This window comes from Sesamum indicum, linkage group LG2 (genome assembly GCF_026168435.1).
Source record: "Sesamum indicum cultivar Baizhima isolate 11 linkage group LG2, ASM2616843v1, whole genome shotgun sequence".
Lineage (NCBI taxonomy): Eukaryota > Viridiplantae > Streptophyta > Magnoliopsida > Lamiales > Pedaliaceae > Sesamum > Sesamum indicum.
Genome location: NC_142658.1, coordinates 14,629,498 through 14,649,140, shown reverse-complemented (window position 1 = coordinate 14,649,140; position 19,643 = coordinate 14,629,498). Strand labels below are relative to the sequence as shown.

General features: G+C 35.8%; 2 protein-coding genes across 3 annotated transcripts; both read right to left on the bottom strand.

Moving 5' to 3' along the window:
* Positions 1 to 8,557: 8,557 nt before the first annotated feature.
* Positions 8,558 to 13,268, bottom strand: LOC105155698 (replication protein A 32 kDa subunit A). 2 transcript variants are annotated; one of them, XM_011071618.3, is made up of 10 exons: positions 13,101 to 13,268; positions 12,897 to 13,007; positions 12,088 to 12,185; positions 11,805 to 11,846; positions 11,640 to 11,717; positions 10,505 to 10,583; positions 10,315 to 10,386; positions 10,145 to 10,224; positions 8,857 to 8,925; positions 8,558 to 8,781 (listed from the first exon to the last, which is right to left on the bottom strand). In XM_011071618.3, exons 1-10 carry the CDS (start codon positions 13,188 to 13,190, stop codon positions 8,700 to 8,702), a joined length of 801 nt encoding a protein of 266 aa, XP_011069920.1. In that variant the 5' UTR covers positions 13,191 to 13,268; the 3' UTR covers positions 8,558 to 8,699. The 2 variants fall into 2 exon arrangements, with proteins under 2 accessions (XP_011069920.1, XP_011069919.1); XM_011071617.3 differs by having other exon boundaries at positions 10,315 to 10,392; positions 13,101 to 13,261.
* Positions 13,269 to 16,132: 2,864 nt separating this feature from the next.
* On the bottom strand, positions 16,133 to 18,541 carry LOC105155696 (2-oxoglutarate (2OG) and Fe(II)-dependent oxygenase superfamily protein). Its single transcript, XM_011071616.3, has 3 exons — positions 17,919 to 18,541; positions 16,673 to 16,994; positions 16,133 to 16,547 (listed from the first exon to the last, which is right to left on the bottom strand). Exons 1-3 carry the CDS (start codon positions 18,386 to 18,388, stop codon positions 16,317 to 16,319), a joined length of 1,023 nt encoding a protein of 340 aa, XP_011069918.1. The 5' UTR covers positions 18,389 to 18,541; the 3' UTR covers positions 16,133 to 16,316.
* Between the last annotated feature and the right edge of the window lie 1,102 nt (positions 18,542 to 19,643).

Here is a 19,643-nt window from a genome sequence, read left to right as displayed (position 1 = left end):
ACTGACACTTTTTGTGTATTTGTTGCCCAGTTTATGAACGGTATTTTGATCCCTATTGTGAAGTGAGGATGTGAAAAAGTTTACATTATTCTGTATATCAGCTTTGTTCCAAACATTCTCATGTTACCACATTAATATATCTTGATATTTATTTTCTGTATTTTATACAATATTATTAACTTATATTGTTACAATTTAGTCAAATTGACGTTATATCTACAAGTCATTTACTAAGTGAGAATAAGATACTAATAGACATAAGCTGATGATATGGAAGGAAATAAGAAGAAGTCCTTATATTGTACAAAATTAATGAATTATGAATTTTAATTATTAACTTTATATAACTACAGTCCTCAAAGTGCCATATTCCAACATATAGGACATAAAATGCTAGGGGGTCATCAATTGGATGCTTTGTTAGCAAAAATCTCAATTTTAAGAACCCTAATTTTGTCAATATTAGCAACTCTAGTAAATTATAAAACTCCTTTAACTGAAATTAACTATGGGTTAAACCTAACTTATAGGACAACAAGTGCAATATAGCCTTTGTTTTTCACTTGGCCGTCTTTGATAAACTGTATATTTAGTTTTCGGCAATATAATTTTAGGTTAAAAATATTAATACTTCTAGAATATGACAAATTCAATATGTCGAATTTAATATTTTTCCCTTTATCGTACATGAATTAAACATTTCAAACTTTATTTAGTTATACTTTTTATGCCTGAACAAATTATATATATATATTGTCGTACAATTTAATGGGACACAAAATTAACAACAAATCAACATAGAGATATCCTCACTATAGCAGTGCTGTTGAAAACATATGGCCCAGAATCTTTTGGTATGCCCAGACCACAAATGCCCAAATCCTCACATCCAGAAGGCTAGCCCAACTCTGTTGCCTTAGTCCATTCTGTCACCTTGGCCCATTCGTGTTATTGGCTAAGCCCAAAGGTAGAATTTGGCACACTCAGGATTTTTAGCCCAGGCCCAGTCCATTTTTTGTTTACCCAGTTCATTAACTCGACCAGGCTCCTCTTATACTTATTCGTTACCTTCTGCAAATGAGAAATCTTAACCCTATTCTTTCTCCGTCTCCTCGTCTCTTCCAACTTCTCTCTCTCTCTCTCTTCGTTTTCACCCTTCGCCATTAATCTCTCTTACCGTCATGAATGACTTCCCCATATAAATACTGCAGTAGTTTTTCTGATGATAATAACCATATCAAAAACTAATGTTCTATCTCTTCCTCTCATAAATTAGTTCTTCGTGAACTAAGCTCCTAAGTGGAATCTTTTTGAGTGGTTTCTGAATGGTTCTATTTGGTTTTCTGAGATTTTTTAGTGAAAACTTATTTTGGGTCTATGTGACCAACCTTGGTGGTTAAGCTTTAGTGGCGTGTGTTGGGTTTAGCAACTGCTGTAGTGGTTGCCGGCCTTGGTGGCTATGGGCTACCCATAAACGGATTGGCTTATAAATCTGTAGATAATATATTCTGTTATTTTAGATCTGTATAAATTTGTTAATATTCTCGTATATTGGTTTGTAATATATAAGGGTTTTCGTAATCCATCATTCTCTATAATAGTTGACTAGGGCTTATTATTTGGGCTCATCACTTGAGGGTTTTCACCCAACAGTGGTATCAGTGCATTCGGGTTCTGTCTCCGACGCCAGTAAGATCGTTTTCTTTTGTATTCTATTTCTCTGCAAAATAATCTCTTAAATTTTTCACTTTGTGCGATTTCTGTTTTCTGCTTAGTGCTTATTTCTAAAAATTTGCGATATTTTTGAAAATTATTTTTCTTCGATAAATATTTTTCTGATTTTGCTCTGTGCGAAAAGTTGTTTAGTGTGGATATTCTCTCGAAAACTTATTTTAAGTTTTGTAATCTTTGCTGTGTGCGAACAGTATCTGATGAAATAACTTTCCCGACACTGCTTAGTGTTAATCTTACAGTTTAGTGGATCCATTTTCTTTAAACTACTGAGTGTTGTTATTCTAGTTAAGTCTGCTCAGTGCAAAAAATAACTAAGTGCTGGAAATTCTTAAATATTTGATTTTTTTTTTTAGTTCTTCTAGCACTGTGTGCAAAGTTATTCAGTGCTTAGTGCATAAAAAGTATTGCTTAGTGGATTTGATTTGAACTACTTTGCGTCTTTTTGCTAAGTGTTTGAAATATTTTCTGCTTAGTGCGTTCTATTTCTGCTTAATGCATTATGTTTCTACTTAGTGCATTACTTTTTTATTACTTAGCACTTATTCTTTTCCTTGACCTAAGACTGATTCCTTGCTTATCTCTCACTTGACCGAACCCTTGAGGCTGTCGGGTATCTAGTTGAGATTAAGCTAAGGTCCTCTATAGATATTATTCTGAAATATATCCTTTTCCTGCTGTCGTTAATAGCTTCTGCATTTGTTGCTAATATCTCTATTATTAATATGTCTAGTTATAATCTGCAACTATTTGATGAAAAAATTGATTTCTCTATTTGGCAACAAAAGATGAAAGGGATCTTACTACAACAAAAGGTTTTCAAAGTTATTGATGGTAAATACCCTGAGAATGTTTCTAAAGAAAAGATTAGAAAATGATGAGTATGCTATAATCTTAAATTTGTTAGATTAGTTGGGGCGGTTACGCCCATTGCATATTTAATCTCCTTGTACACCTTCATTTTAGAAGATGAACATACTACAGAAAAATAGAGAAGATCCTTTTCTCTCTAGAATGGGCCCCCCTTTGCATTTTTGCTTTATTGATTATATAAAATTTAACATGATATCAGAGCCTTCCTTGTGAAGGACTCTAAATACGAAGTCGGAACCACCACCGATACACCGTTCGTCGCTACCACGTCATGGCAGATTTAAACCGTGGACCTGAAGCAGAACAACTTGAGAAGGATGCTCTATACATACATCCTTCAAAACACCCCGGAATGGTTTTGTCCTCCTCACCTTTGGATGGAACCAATTTCTTATCGTGGAGCTGCGCTGTGTATGTGACACTCAAAACGAAGATAAAACTCGATTTCATTGATGGGACCTTTCCCAGGCCAATGATAGGCTCTCTCAATTTTGAGCAGTGGAGGCGTGTGGACTTAATGGTCACCTCGTGGATTTGGAACTCCATCTCCAAGGAAATTGTGGAGGGTTTTATGTATGTTTCCTCCTCATAAGAACTATGGCTTGAGATCAAAGGAAGGTATGGGCGTAGCAATAACCCGATGGTTTACCAGATTCAATGGGAAATAGCTTCTATTGCCCAATGGGATATCTCGCTAACGGCATATATGACGAGGATCAAGAAGCTCTGGAACGAGCTCCAGTGTTTATCCCCTAGACCGAGCTGCACCTACGGGGGCTGTACCTGTGGTCTTAACAAGGCAATTGCGGCAAGGGATGAAACTACACAATTATTATAGTTTCTTATGGGGCTACATGAGAGTTATGATACCGAAAGAAGTCGGTTGTTGATGCAAGATCCCCTACCCAACATTGAACGAGCCTTCTCAATGCTCTTCACGGTAGAAAACCAGCAAACCATTCACAGCAACATAGGTAGCTCCTCCAACCACCTGGCTTACCAGATCGCATCCAAGGACGGTAGACGGGACAATGCGAGCAGATTCCAAAATCGGAGGGGACCTCCTATGGATAAGCGTGCCACGACATGCTCACACTGTCATAAATCTGGACACACTCGAGAGACATGCTTCTAACTTCATGGGACCCCAAATTGGTATAAGGCTCTTAGCGACAATAGAAAGGACAAGGGATCAAGTTTAAAGATTTTTGCTGCCACAGCAACGGATGTGAAGGAGGTCGCTGGTAGCTCAGCCCCCACAAATCTCATCAAACTCATGCAGAAGGCGGACATGCCATCAGATCCACTAACCAGCTCTGCCAATTTTGCGCACCACACCGATGATGAATTCGCTGGTAATGTGTTTGAAACCTCTATTGACTTGGGTTGCTAGATAATTGACTCCGGGGCCACCAATCACATATGTGTTAATCTTGACCTGTTTGGCTCGTACTCTAAACCTCTACATACACACTCCATAATTTTACCTCATGGCACCAAGAAGATCGCACCATACATTGGTGAGGTGCACTTAAATAATGCAGTCACACTCACCCATGTCTTCTACATTCCTTCCTTTTCAATTAATTTGCTTTCGGCCGCTCAGCTTTGTCACAATGATTCTTGCTTCTTCTAGTTCATTAAAACGAGTTGTATCTTGCAAGACCGGGTAACTAAAGAAACTTGGTTATGGTATTCCTTCTCAAGAACCTCTATGTTGTCAGGCAATATGATGCTACCTCTGTTCCCCAGCCTGCGATCTACTACTATTCTGCCTCCTTTTCTCGTTCTAGTGAATGTAATGCCATCTCTTGGCACCATAATTTAGGACACACACCTTTATATGTTTTGAAACAAATTCCAGTATTAGATTTAAACAGTGAACTATTAAATCTATCTTGTGAAACATGTCATAAGGGAAAACAAACGCGAGTTCCCTTTCCTGGCAGTGAAACACAGTCAATCGCTCCGTTCAGTCTCATTCACATAGATCTTTGGGGACCATACAAAACCCCCCACACTATCAAATTGCAATTACGTCTTAACCATTTTAGACGATCATAGTCGTAGTCTATGGACTTATCTTCTCCATCACAACTCCCAGGTCGCTGCTACCTTAAATTTTTTTCTCAAACTCATCCTTAACCAGTTTAACAAGTCAATCAAAATCTTCAATCTGAAAACGTGTCTGAATTCCTTAATAATAGGCATAATCCATCAAACTTCCTGTGTCGATACCCCTCAACAAAACGGAAGGGTTGAACGCAAACATCGTTACATGCTCGATGTAGCACGAGCTCTGTTGTTTCAAGCCTCTCTGCTCATTAAATTCTGGGGGAAGTCCATCCTGACAGCGACCTACCTCATAAACCGAACCCCTTCGGAATTACTTCAGTGGAAGACACCTTATGAGCTCCTTTACGATCTCCCTCCTTCTTACACCCACCTTCGCACTTTTGGATGTCTCTGCTATGCGACTAACACTAATCTCCACAAATACAAATTCGAGTCTAGAGCCCTCAAGTGTATCATGATAGGCTATGCCACGACCCAAAAGGGGTACAAACTATATGATCTTGAGAATAAATGCACCTTCACCTCTAGAGATGTCCAATTTTATGAAGATCAATTTCCTTAGTCCACTACAGAATACAACAGTGACCTGCCCACTTCCTGTTGTTCCCTCACATGCCAACCTCAATATTCACATCCCTCAATCCTTACCTTCTACTTCCTCTACTCCAGTCATTGCACTCACCTACTTCTACTATTCCTAATACTTTTCCTTCACCTCCTCTTCGTCCATCTGTCAAGAATACTCAGCGACCTGTCGGGCTCGATGATTTTATATGCAACACCCGATCTACATCATCCCTTCTCTCCACTAGCCCCGCATCTTTGTCTTTTGTGGCCTTGTTGTCTATTTTGTAGGAGCCCAGGTCATTCACAGAGGCTGATTAGCATCAGGAATGGAGGGATGCAAATGCGATGTGAACTGGATGCATTGGAGAAGAACAATACCTGGTCCTTATCTCCATTACCTGAAGGAAAAAGAGCAATTGGTTGCAAATGGGTCTACAAGACCAAACTGCGAGCTGATGGCACGGTAGAAAGACATAAAGCTTGTTTGGTGGCCAAGGGATCTTCGCAGGTCGAAGGGGTTGACTACACGGACAGCTTCTCTCCGATCGTTAAGACTGTCACGGTACGGCTATTTCTTGCTACAACTGCACCTCGTGGATGGCCATTGCAGCAACTCGATATCAACTATGCCTTTTTGCACGGGCATTTGGACGAAGACATTTATATGACTCCACCTGAGGGATACACTGTAGCCCCTCACCTAGTCTGCAAATTGGAGAGGTCACTGTACGGGTTTAAGCAGGCATCTCGCAAATAGAATATGGAATTTACCCGTCGTCTCACCGCCTACGGTTTCCATCAATCGGCCCATGATAACTGCCTCTTTGTCAAGCATACTCCTATAAGCCCGATGCGCTATTAGTTTACGTGGATGACATATTAGTCACTGACCCTTCTTTATCAGGAATCTAGGAGGTGAAAGACTACCTCCACGACCTGTTCACAATTAAGGACATTGGTGATGCTTGTTACTTTCTTGGTCTGCAAATTGCTCGCAGTACGGATAGTTTGTACGTTTCACAGACCAAGTATGTTATGGATATTATCCACGACATAGGTCTCAGTCAGGCTAAGTTAACCTCCACACCTCTTCCTCAGGGCTTGAAACTGCGTTCCACCACCAGAACTGCTTCCTAACCCTGATTCATATCGACGCCTTGTGGGATGCCTACTGTACCTGGGTTTTACTCGCCCAAACATCTCATATTCTGTCCAACAGCTCAGCCAATTTCTCACACATCCATGTGACTCTCACTGGCGTGCTGCTCTTCATGTAATTCGCTATCTTAAAGGGTGTCCGTCAAAAGGACTGTTCTTCCCTTCGCATAACTCTTTGGTATTGAAAGTTTACTGCGACGTAGATTGGGCCTCCTGCCCAGACTTCAACCGCTTGCTCACTAGTTTTTGTATATTCCTTGGACCAGCTTTGATATCCTAGGAGACCAAGAAACAGGCTACTGTCTCCAGGTTGACTGCTGAGGCAAAATATCTCAGTCTCGCTACCACTGTCTGCGAACTGCGGTGGCTCACGTACATCCTTGCTGATCTTGGCATTACTGCCCCTTTGCCCATCGGTCTTTTTTGTAATACCAAGGCGGCTCTATATATTTTGGTCAATCCTGTATTCCATGAGCGAACTAAGCATATCGTACTAAACTGTCATTTAGTTCGCAATGTCTACAAAGAGGGCTTCATTTTACCTTCGTTTGTACGAAGTTCGTTGCATCTCGCTGATTTGTTTACTAAGATCCTGCCCATCTCTACCTTCACCACCATGCTTTCCAAGTTTGCCCTGTTTTTGTTCAAGCCACCTCCAACTTGTGGGGGGGTTGTTGAGAGTTCGACCTCCCAGCCTCGTCATCATGAGGTCGAACACCAGGTCGCACATGTTGAGGTCGCTGTCCAGATCGGTCATCATGAGGTCGCTCACGAGCTCACGAACCCTGAGTTCATGTTTCCAACTACACGTCACAAGATCGTTTATACTGAGGTCGCTTGCTAGGTCGCGAAAATCAAAGCGGCGATTATCTTAGATACGGGATAGATACTCTCTAACTATTTTTTTTTTTTTTTTTTTTGTCTTTTATGTAACAAAGTTTGTTAGATTAATTGGGGTGGTTACGCCCATTGCATATTTAATCTATTTATACACATTCATTTTAGAAGATTAACATTTTTCAGAAAAATAGAGAAGATCCTTTTCTCTCTAGAATGGCTTCTCCTTTGCATTTTTGCTTTTTTGATTATATGAAATTTAACATAAGCAGAAGCACAATCCCTTAGATTGGTCAAGCCTATTCGGCGCTGGCGTCGTAATTGTTTTCATTAAGTAAGAATAGAGTGATGTGTATCAATTTTGAATCCAATTTGATTTGGTCAAAATTAAATTAATTATGATATTTATTATTATATGATTGATGTTCAATTTAAACAAAATAATTCATTACTTAATAAGCGTATTATATTTATTATATAATTAATAGCGTGATGCATTTGTGATAAGGAAGAAGATGAAAGTGAATTGGGGGTATGATATGATGCAATGGAAGGAGTCATAATATAAGGACCTTCTCCAGTCAAACAAACCGCCTTGTGTTGTTAATCATTCAGCACTTAGCTGCCTCCCTCCATTCATTATTCTTCCACTTCCACCCCATTACTAGTTAGTGTTGTTATTACTCCATCATCACCTTCCCCACAAATCATCACTTTCACTATACTGCTCCCTGCCTTTTCTATTCATTGCACTGTCAACTAGGTATACTATCCTTATCCCATTAATTGTTATCGCAATTAAATTTACATTTCTTACCCTTTTGAGAAAAAAGCAAAAAATTAAACTTGCTCGAAGAAAAGGAAAAAACAAACACTTTTGTCCAAATTTTGACCCCGTCCTTTTGCAGGATAAACACAAACACTTTTGTCCAAATTTTTGGAAATTCTTTTCAAGAAGCATGTCTCTTGAATCTTGCTTACCAAGTCTCTCTAGACGGTAAAAGATACCCCAACTGAGCTTCAATACTAGAATATTATAATCTGTGCGGCGGAGGCCCCCTGTGGTTAAAGGCTACCGAGCGGGCCTAGAGTGTAATGGGATTATCCATATTTAACGCAACATGCACGTGCCTTGTATTGCTTTCTTGGCAAATGGCAATGCATGCAGTCATCACCAACCTACCTATTTACTTAGCAACCAACGCTTGTCACCACGACATGGGGAAGCCCGGGGCGGTCGACCACACTTTCCCAGTCGTGTTCTACGCCGTTACGCAAAAGAGAAGAAGAGCATGAGTTTGTTTGAGAACAAGAATAAAGAAAGGTACCTTGTGATATTCTAAAATCCCACGTTAACAACAAAACATATGTAGGAGGGAGAGTAATTAGTGAGATTCTAATTCGGTACTGTATGGTAGAAGAGTTGTTGATACATGATCCAGAAATCAAATCCCCTCTTAAGAGGCAGTAGACTTGTAGTGAAATTCATCAATTGTTGAATAGACCAGTCCTTCTGATTCAAGAGCCTCCATGGCTTCTCTGCAAGGGACCAAAAAAAGTCATTCATTCGAATATGTTGAATAAGCAGAGAGAGAGAGAGAGAGAGAGTCATACAGGATCTTTTCCTGGGGAATTTTCAGCTTTTGTGCAATTTCATTCCGGTGTACACCCTTTTCCTGTGCACTGCAATGATAAAATAACTCAATGGGTTCACTCGCGAAACTGACAAAATTGCAATTAGTTTTACTAATAGGAACACGAAAAATAATTATCCAAGCAAAACTTGATGTCAGTGTACTTATCACAATTACCATCAATCATTACCGGCATACTGTATTAGCAACCACATGCATGATTTTGCTACTGACATAAAACTACTTCCATAATCTTCATGCTACAAAACTTTGCTCAATAGCACTCATCAACCCTCTGATCCAGTGATTGGTATAATCTCTTTTTGGAGTTAAACGATAGCAAATTAGCAATATTACAATGTGTTTTCGTTCAGAAAACTTCATACAACTATAACTTTGAAACACCACAGATGGAACAAAATTTCTAAGTTTATAACACATCATGCTATGGAATGGCAGTGGTAAAACTAAAGTTTTTCTTCTTTTCTTCCTTTCTTTTTCCCGCGTTTTGATGGTCAGAGAAGTGAAGAATCTATAAATTAGGAGACTTTGACTGCATATTTTGGAGTAAATGCTGTGAAGTGATGTTGTTGCCTATATGCTTTCATTCGCTATATTTTAGGTAAGATATGTCTCTGAGTTAACAAGTACCTAATAGTACATATTCCAGATCTGTACCATATTTGGTATCTTTTAGTGATTGGTTCACGAGTTTTTTTGGCAATCAATCAGAATATGCACATTCAGCAAATTTCCACATGTGGTTTTGAGCATTTTGACTAGCCACGGCAGTCAAGAATTCTTCGAACCATGATTTCTGTTGTAATGGTTGCTGCCCCTGTTTTCTCTCAGTTTGCTGCACATCGAGAGGAAGATGATGCTGAGTCATCCTTGAGTGCTGACGGAGTAGATGACTCAGCATTCTACTTGGATGCTCGATAGAAACACATTTTGTCTCCTTAGAAGTTGTCAATGCGTTTTCAGCTTGTTTAGCTGATTCATTTGTCCTGCTGGTTATTGGTCCACATGGCATATGGTAGGATTAGTTAGTTGTATTGTTTGTTATACAGGCGGGAAAGAATTTTTATTTTAGACCGTCTTCTTCGTTCTCTCTATTTTCGTTCGATGTTTTGCACTTCTCTCTAAATTTCATCAATTTCCACCCTACTATGCCTAAAACACGTGTGCATTACACAAAGCCATGAAGAAACCGGAGTATCAGCAGATGAATATTGGCGAAAAATAAACAGGAGTTTTAAGTAACTTACAGGGAGGAAGGTAGTTGGAGATAGTCAAGAACCATCTTATCAATGCTCCCTAGTCCATCCAAGTTGTACTCTTGAGAGATCTGAAAGATACAAAACCGTTGGGAGCATTTAGTAATTCAATTTGACAGTTGACAGCATTCACATAAAAGAAATCTTTATCGTGAACTAACTTGACTAGATGAGACAGCGTGGGATCCATTAGGAGCATTGATAGACAAAGGAGCTGAAACAGGGGCACGGTTCTGTTCCTTGCCACAAGAATTGGGAAACTAAATCATTATACCCACCGGAAATAGGATAAAGTAAAAACCTAAGATCATGCACGATTTGCATGAGAATCAATTATAACTGACCAAATACCTGTAATTTACTACTGCAGCAGTGGGCATGTATACATTCAAGAAAATGGTTTGCTATCTCATTGTAATCATTCACAGGCCTGAATTTAACAGCAGCAAATTTCAACATCAGATACAAAATATGAATAGGCAGATGCTTCCTTGGGTGATTAAGGGTTAAGGTAAAAGTGGTAGCCCCAATTCTGAAAGACTATAAGGAAAACAAGTTGGTTTGCCACATTGAATAATTAACACCTTAGATTGGTTTAAGCTTTCATGCTCTTGCACTTCAACTGCCTAAAGAAACAAAATGCATAGTGTATTTGACCTTCCCTTGTATGGCGTCTAAATGCAAAAACTCACTGGCTATCCATGCAACTAACATCAACAAATAAACATTTTGGATCATGAAATCTATATGCAGGAAGCCCAACCTACTTGGATATGAGAATTTTAAGTGTTAGGAGATCAACAGTTCATCTTTGAAGTCGTAGCCCCAACACCATTGTAGCTAATGTACTCCATTGAGAAGCAATATATTATCCATTCCACAAAATGCAATTTCAATTAGACATACAAGTTCTCATGAATCACCTAAAAATTACAGCCTCTACAATTAGGTTAATAAATTTTTGTATGCCTACATGGATTTTCCAATAGATATATCTAAAGAGATTATATGAAATAACCACATTTTAGTTCATTTAAATAAAAGCATATCATAGAATGCATATGATAAGATATGATTAGAAAGGCACAGCATGAATAGCAATTGCCAGGGTAATCTTACACAACACTTCCTGTACAATGCATATATATACTCATATCACAAATCAATTTAGCAAACAAACGCCTTAAGTTGTTTCATATATCCTATGAAGAAAATTTGATATAGTCTTTTTGGACATCTATACTTTCTCCAGCATTATATGCTAACAATGATTAGCTTCTTGTTACACATTATCACCTTTCTAAGAAAGATACAACAGAACCTTCCTTCTAGCTTTAAGTATGATAAGAAATAACTCTAAGATGCATCTAGGGCAACCTTCAAATGCAAACACAGAGAATACCTAAAGGGAAATATAGATCCATTTCATTTCAAAGACAATATAATTTGTACAACTCATTTCTTTAGCATTATCAAGAAGCCATACCTGATTGCATATACTACTAATTGTTTTTTCCCCTGAAAGCTCCTCAAATGCCCATGGATTCGTACATAAATTCCATCTCTGTTTTAGAACACAAAAATTTATTAGCAAAACTAAATCCGAGTTCAATCACAACCAAACATAAGATTTCCAAAGTTTGATATTAACCTTAATCCTTCCACTTCATTGGTGTCATGTGGATCATTTACCCTGCCAAAAATAGACATAGATAACCACATTGGTGCACAAGGAAACTGATAGAAAAGTGCAAGAGAAAGTAAACAAATACTAGAACACGATGGTATCACGAGGGCATTCCCACCTCTAAAGCATTAAGCAATCCAATAAATTAAGGTATGCCAATAAACAAGGCACTTCATACTCAGGTCCATTTCTATATAAAATCAAAAAAAAAAAAAAATTAAGGATAGTAAAATCGGGGAAAACTCACCATCTGTGGCAGCCAATACGGCCAGTACCATCATCAATCACAAAGGAGACATCAGTCAACCTTTCCGATTTGTCAAAGACCATTCCGATCAATTTCACCTACAAAAAGAACTCAACTCTGAGAGATAGAAGCATATAAACTTACTGAGAACTGTATTTCAATGCCTAAACTCTAAATTTCGAACAAGATACATAATTCTGATTCTAGATCAATTCCATACTTCCAAAAGCTAAAATGTCATGATTTTCCTATTATACAATCCTCCATTTCTGACTTGATGTCCAGATTAACCCTTTTTCTTACAGCAAACTTCGTGAATGCTGATGTGGCTATTAGAGGAAATTCGTATAAAAAAGACCCCATATGCCAGAGAAATTTTCTTTTTTGAAAAGTCAGCCAAAGAGAAACAGATCCAGAAAGTAAAGGCTTTTACTTGGAATGCGCCAATACAGATATTCAAACCAATGTTGCTGTTTAACTGAACATTTTAAATTCACTAAAATTTGTCCAGATATTGTACATTGATTCTGTACAAAATGAGTTGAAATTGTTCTCAAAACCAAAAACAACAGACAAAAGAAATTGCTTATTAACTTCTACGTTTATCCTGAATGAACTCATCCAAACAATTGCGAGTTATTACTTTATCTGAAAATTAATCAAATCTACAATAAATTCTTTAAAAACACATCTCGAAGAAAGTATGGTTTTACTCCTAAAAAGCCAACGGAGATGTTCGATTCCCTCACAAATTGAGTACGAAGCTGTAAGTGAGAAACAGTGATAGACCAATTTTAAAAGAAACGCACATTGTACACATCGACTCCATCGATGAGGAAATTGGGCTTGTCGTCCGTCGATGGAGTCGCTTCAATGATTTGCTTCACCGTTACTGGATACATCGGTTGGTTGTCCCGACTCTGCTACAAAAACCAAAGGACAGAAAACCAATATTAGCTAATTTTCTGTTTTCCGTCCAATTTCAAACTGCTCATTCAAATTTGTGACATTACCTTGGCGGAGGCCGGGGACGGATCGGTGGATTGAGACGAGACGAAGCCGCCGCCGGCCGTCGTCTCAAATTGGCTGCTCTCGAACATCATTTTTCCGCTCTTAGTGGCTGGCGCGAGTGTATGAGCGTGTGCCTGTTCGTGGAAGTTGGTAGAATGCAAGGAACTGAGGTATTAAGCTCGGAGGGTTTCGCGCCCTTTTCAAGTGTTTTGCCGCCAATTTTATCCCACTTCGCCACTTCACAAGAGAAATGAGTAAAAAAAAATTGTAAAAAAAATAAATTATTCCCCGTATTTTAAAAAATTAAGCAAATTATCTTATATTTAAACCATTGATAGAAGATAATTTGCTTCATATTCCAAAACATATAAGGGTAATTTACTAGATTTTTTTCACAAGACATTTTTCTATTAACTTCACATACTACAGGGGGATAAATTGCATTTAACCCTTTAAAAAACATACGCACACAAATGCCGACTAAGCAACACCCTTTCACGAGTTTGATGAAACTGTCGATATGAATTTATATCAATATAAATTATTGATCGTTAGATTGTATATAATATTACCATCACGTGTTAATACAACAACTTACAGTTAATATGAGTACAAATTCATATAAACGACACCAAATTTTTTCCGCTGCACTACATTTTAAATACATTAATATCGCTACATTATATTATAACAATTTCAAAGAGGTAAAGAAATAATTGAAACCATTAACCCGTAGCACGTTCTATATATGTATATAATTTTTAAAAATTATTTAAAAATAAAATATTTATATAAAAATGTTTTATTCAATCTGTATAAATGAAGCAAAATCCCTAAATTTTGTAACTTATAGCCTTTTATTTATAAAACTAGTGGCTCCCATTAATTGTATTTTTAATTTTTACTAATACTTTTATTGTTATAATTAAATCATGTTATTTATTTAGTCGTAGAATATACCATGATAAATAAATAAATACTTAGGACTAATTTTATTCCAATGAAAAAAGAAAAACTACTTTTAGATTAAAGGATATATTTGTCTTTACAAAATATTTTAAGATAGACATAGGTATCTATTCAATAATTATGGAGAACCTCAAGTATCAATTCAATTATTTATAAAAATTTATATATCAATTTGATATTTATGAAAAAAAACTCACGTATCAATTTGATAGTAATACCAAAACTCAGGTACCAAAATAATTTTTACTCATTTTTTTTTATAGAATAATGTTCATCCAACATCTAATTTATATATATATATATATTTATAATATCGCATGTCCAACATCAATTGTTTTTTATATTTTATTTATTTTTAAAAATTAAAATTTTGACAAGGCTAAAGTTGATATTTTCATCTTACAGTCAGAGATTTACGTACATAATTATGTCAAGTATATGAAGAGTATCAATAATTTTTCAAACGAGGAGAAAATATTTGTCATTGTATCAAACCTCAATAAAACTTGATGCAATTTACTTATATCTATATATATATATCATAAATTAATTAGAAATAATTATATTTACACCTCTTCACCTATTGCCCTTTGTCTGACCAGCCCGATTGAGGCCCCAACCATGCCCGTATTAACCCTGAATGTGCTTGTTTTTTTTTCTTTTTTTATGATATTGAGATGTCTTATAAATAATTACTTGAATTTATAATTTTCTTATGAACTAAATAAATAATAAATTAAATCACATAAAAATTATATATATATATAATAGTTAAGAATATATAATGAACTTAAATAATAATTTGACTAAGAAGCTTACAACAACAAATTTAGATTATAATAAATTCAAAAAGGACTTAAAAGAAAATTTAAAAAAAAATAAAGAGTATTAATGAATTAAATTACTAAAAATTTAGAAGTAGAAAAATAAGGATAAAGGCTTTTAAAGTTTTAAAAGTATAAATAAATTATTAGAATAGTTGACTTAGAAGAATAAAATAAAAATTATATAATATGCATTATTAAAAAAAAAAAATGGCCCAACCCTTGTCCTAGGCCCTGCCCTACCCAACCCTTGTCCCAGGCTCGGCCCGATCCCAAGAAGCCTCGAGTCAAACCAATATATTTTTTTTATTGGTTTAATTCGATCTTGCGTTAGTCAGCTCGGCCCTACCCACTCAACATCTTGAAACTAACCTTATTTTTAGGACATGATATCTCTACATTTATAGACTAAATTTGTCTAAAATTTCAAGGCATGTATCATGATGTCAATTTCATTATATCTAATGATCTTATTATTCATCTAGACATAAGTTTGTATTATATATAATTTAATTGGCAATCATATTGCTTAGATTAATTAATTAAATTTTATTTAATTAATTATCTTTAAACTAACCCCGTTATTTAAGAATACCCATTGCCAACATTAGTGAAATAATATTCCACTAGTTAAACATATATCCCGCTAAAAGACAATATAGTGAAATAAATAGGCAAATATTTTATATTTTATAAATAGTTATTTAAACAAACTATTATATTTATAGTCTAAAGGTGTTTAAACTTGGCTTATATTTTTTTTTCTAATATGGGACAATATAATTTGAATTTATTCTACTTGTAATTATTTTATTTTTTACTTCATTTATTTCAAGATTAATTTTGACAATTAAAATTAATATTTCTTATTATAATAATTTATTTGAATTTCCAGTTTGCTAAAAGGAATGAAGGGACTTGAAAAGGAGTGGATGGAAAGAGGTTGAGATACCTGATAATTTTGTACATCTTGGATGGAACCTTTATGCCAAACAAGGTACAACATATGTTGTCTTCTTGTCTAAAGTTTGCTCAAAGCCTAGAGGGATCTTGTGCGTAATTTGTGGAAGTGGGCGACTCCATTTGAGCGGCCCCTTTTGAGTACTAGTCTTGAATACATTGTTCTACACAACGTCACTTTTTTCTTTTTTTTTTCCCAAAAAGAATTACATATTCTTGAGGTTATGTTTGGAGCATCAAACTTGGATATTTCATTCAGTTAACCGACACCGAAGAACATATGATGGGAACGACACAATTTCCTCATCTCACAGACACGAAAGTCTAACAATGTTCCCATATATCCAAGCCAATTTAATTCTTTTATTTGTTTTTCCTAATTCACTAATATTGTCTAAAAATATACATGAAGCACATAATATGGACTTTTACAAAAAGTATTGACTTGATGAAGCAACGAACAAATCAGTCGTCTTCAGTGATTCTGAATCTGGGAAGACCGATCTTAACCCCCATAGTCTTCAAGTCCAATTCCTTGGCTGCCTGAAACTCAGGATAAGTGAAGGGCCTATACCTTGAGCTTTTTATCACCGCATCCTCGACTGGGAAAACAAAATAGCCTATTGATATTCTTTCTTTCTCCTTATTGACTCTCACTCTGTGCTTCACACTTATGTAGCTGTCGTTGCTCATGGCCTAGCAACGCAAAAAAAAAAAACATGTAGTTCAACCATGAGTTCACTGAGTAAAAGACGACTGTGTGATAATTGAATTCTTGATATGGAAGAATTTGTAATGTAAAACACGACTATGTAAAAGACCTGCATCATATCTCCGAGGTTGACAATCAGAGTGTCGTAAATCGGCTTAACATCCAGCCATTTGTCGTTCTTGAAAACTTGGAGGCCGCCTACTTGATCTTGATGAAGTATTGAAAGGACCGAGCTATCTGTATGAGAATCAATGCCCCATCTTCGACCAGACATTGGGCAACGAAGGTAGCGATAGACACGCAAAAATCCACTGGACAAAGATAAATAAGATTTGGATTTCGATGGAGGGAAGTTGAGGTCCTCAGCCATGGCTCTGAATATTGCCTTGGCCAGCCTCCTTTGGTGGTTGCCATACTCTTCTAACAAAGACCTTCAACCACAAATCAGAACAATGTGCCCATTTTATTTTTATTTCAATCACCACAACGTATTAACGCACCCCAACCTAAGACCGTAAATTGTTTTGAAGCATTCTTACAGGATACTCAGCACCATACCCCAATTCAAAACCATAACAAATTCTACTTATAAATTTTCCACCTCCACCAAACAAACTGAAAAATAAACCTTCCCTTCTTATAATAAATATTATTGTTTATCAAACGGCAACTAGCTAGCTAGAATGATACAAGATACTGGGAATGGAAGGCCAATTTTTTTACCTACGACTCGAAAATTGGATCGAATATTTTTTCTTAAAAATAAAATAAAATGTATAAATCATCTTCATACACATGATATATACATATTAAATGAAATCAAAACATAAAATAAAATTTGTAAGAGAAAATTCGGTTCTAGAAAATTGAGGTTGGTGGCCAGCAATATCTCGTGCCTGATGACTCACCAGAATGCATAAAGCAAATCAACTTGATTTAACTAACTATCAATCAAGTCCCACCAATCGGCCCCTCCTGTGTTTTGTTTGGCTGGCTACGTATTGTTGCTGACGGCCACAACTTAAAGTCAAAATTGACCCTAATGTCCCTAGATGAGATCATTCATATCCCTATATCTAAGTGCATTTTTGGTAGACATTGTACATTAATTTCTCTCATATTAGGGAAGTACAACATGCAATGTAATTGTTAATATGGTAACATGATACTTCTATATATCATATTTATCAAAAGTGATTTTAATTAATTAATCCACTTTATATATTTTTATCAATAAAGTAAATACAAGCGACGAGTGTACTATCAACTATATATATATATAAAGATGAGAAAAATGAAGTATTTGAAGTTACACACAACACGCATAGTTGAATGAAGGAAGACCAATGACTGACCTGAAGGACTCAAGCAGTGGATCATCATACTCAAAGTTGGAGTTGTTGGCTAAAGGAACATTCAAACCTTCCAACCAGTTAAGGTTGTCTGCACAAGGGCCTGTTTGTTGTACATTTCCAGACATAGTAAGAGCTGGGCTGCCCCAGAAGTAGAATATAGGGGTGGTGGTTAAGGCTTGTTTGGACTCGAAATCAAGGGAAAACAACTTATTGGCATGCTCATGAAGCTGGGTCAGAAGCTCCATTGGAACCCCATGGTTAACCAGCCTGAACATGCCCCACTCCCTGCATATTTCGCTCAGGTTTTCAGCTGGGCTCATGGACGACCCGAGATCCACCACAGGAATGTCGGATTCAGAATCTGAATCGAATTCTGGGTTTGGGGAGTACTGTTCCCCATGGTCAACTCCCGGGATCGGGCGAAAGAGTGGTGGGTACGAGTGGAAGTTGTCTGAATTTGAATAGGTCATTGGGATTTGATTTAGTTTTAGATTCTTGTCTGAGTTGCTATATATAATAATTTGTAGTGTGCAGGTTGAAACTTGAAAGGACTTTTTGGATCCCCCACTTCCTTTGTACCTCCACTTGTCTCAATCTGATTGGTTGGGCATGTAAAATCTAATACCAACCTCATCATCTATGGTATGCGTCAAATCCATGTCATATTCGGGTCAAATCCATGTGAATCTTGAAGTTACATTTTATAGTTTTATATAATTTTATAAAATATTTTAAAAAATATATAAGCTCACTCAAACTTCCTCCAAATCACATTAATAATAATATTAATACGATATGATTAACATGTATAAAAAAATTCAATTAAAATCGAGAAATATACAAATGCCAACATGTGTCATTTGTACTTGAAAAACATCTTTTCGGCGTCTCTCTTTTTTCTAGTTTATTTCTAATATTTAATTTATTCTTATATCTTTCGTCTAACTTCTCACTTCTCCACTATCTTTTGATAATTGGTTTTTTATTTTTAATTTTCAGGCATCGTCTTTTGTCATTATTTTCTTATAAATTTAATGTTAACTCATTATGTTGTACATACTTTATAAGTATTTTATTTTAAATAGTATTTACACAGTTATGCAAACATATAAGGTGTGCCACAAATTACTACTATATAACATTGGTGATTGATCTTTAATCTCTTGATTTCTTTTTTAAATAAAAGCGATGACCTATTATTTTTAAATAAATCAATTACAACTATTAATATCAAATATTTAAATCTGATAATTAATAATAATTATAATAATTATATACTAATTATTAATAATGAATAACTTTATTAAAATTAGCAACTCTATTAAGTATGACAACATCTCATATGATGGTGTTATATAATAATATTGTATTAAAATCAGTACCACCAAAACATGAGTGGGTGGTTCATGATTCAAAATTCGTTGCATTTTTATTTAATTATTGGAGCATGATTGGAGACATGATTCCAGAAGTGGGCCCTTCAACCCAAGTGATGAAAGAACGGTCCATGTGCATTTTGCCAGGGCATTAAAGCATCTCATATATATTCTCATAATTTGTTGCCATAGCTAAAGCCATATTTGCAATAATTTCTATTTTTATGATAAAAATAAATTATATTTTTATGATAAAAATAAATTATAAAAAAATTATAAATTAAGTAATAGTACAATTAGTTGAGAATATTTAAAAATAAAGAATTAAAAAAATAAGTATTTTTTTAAA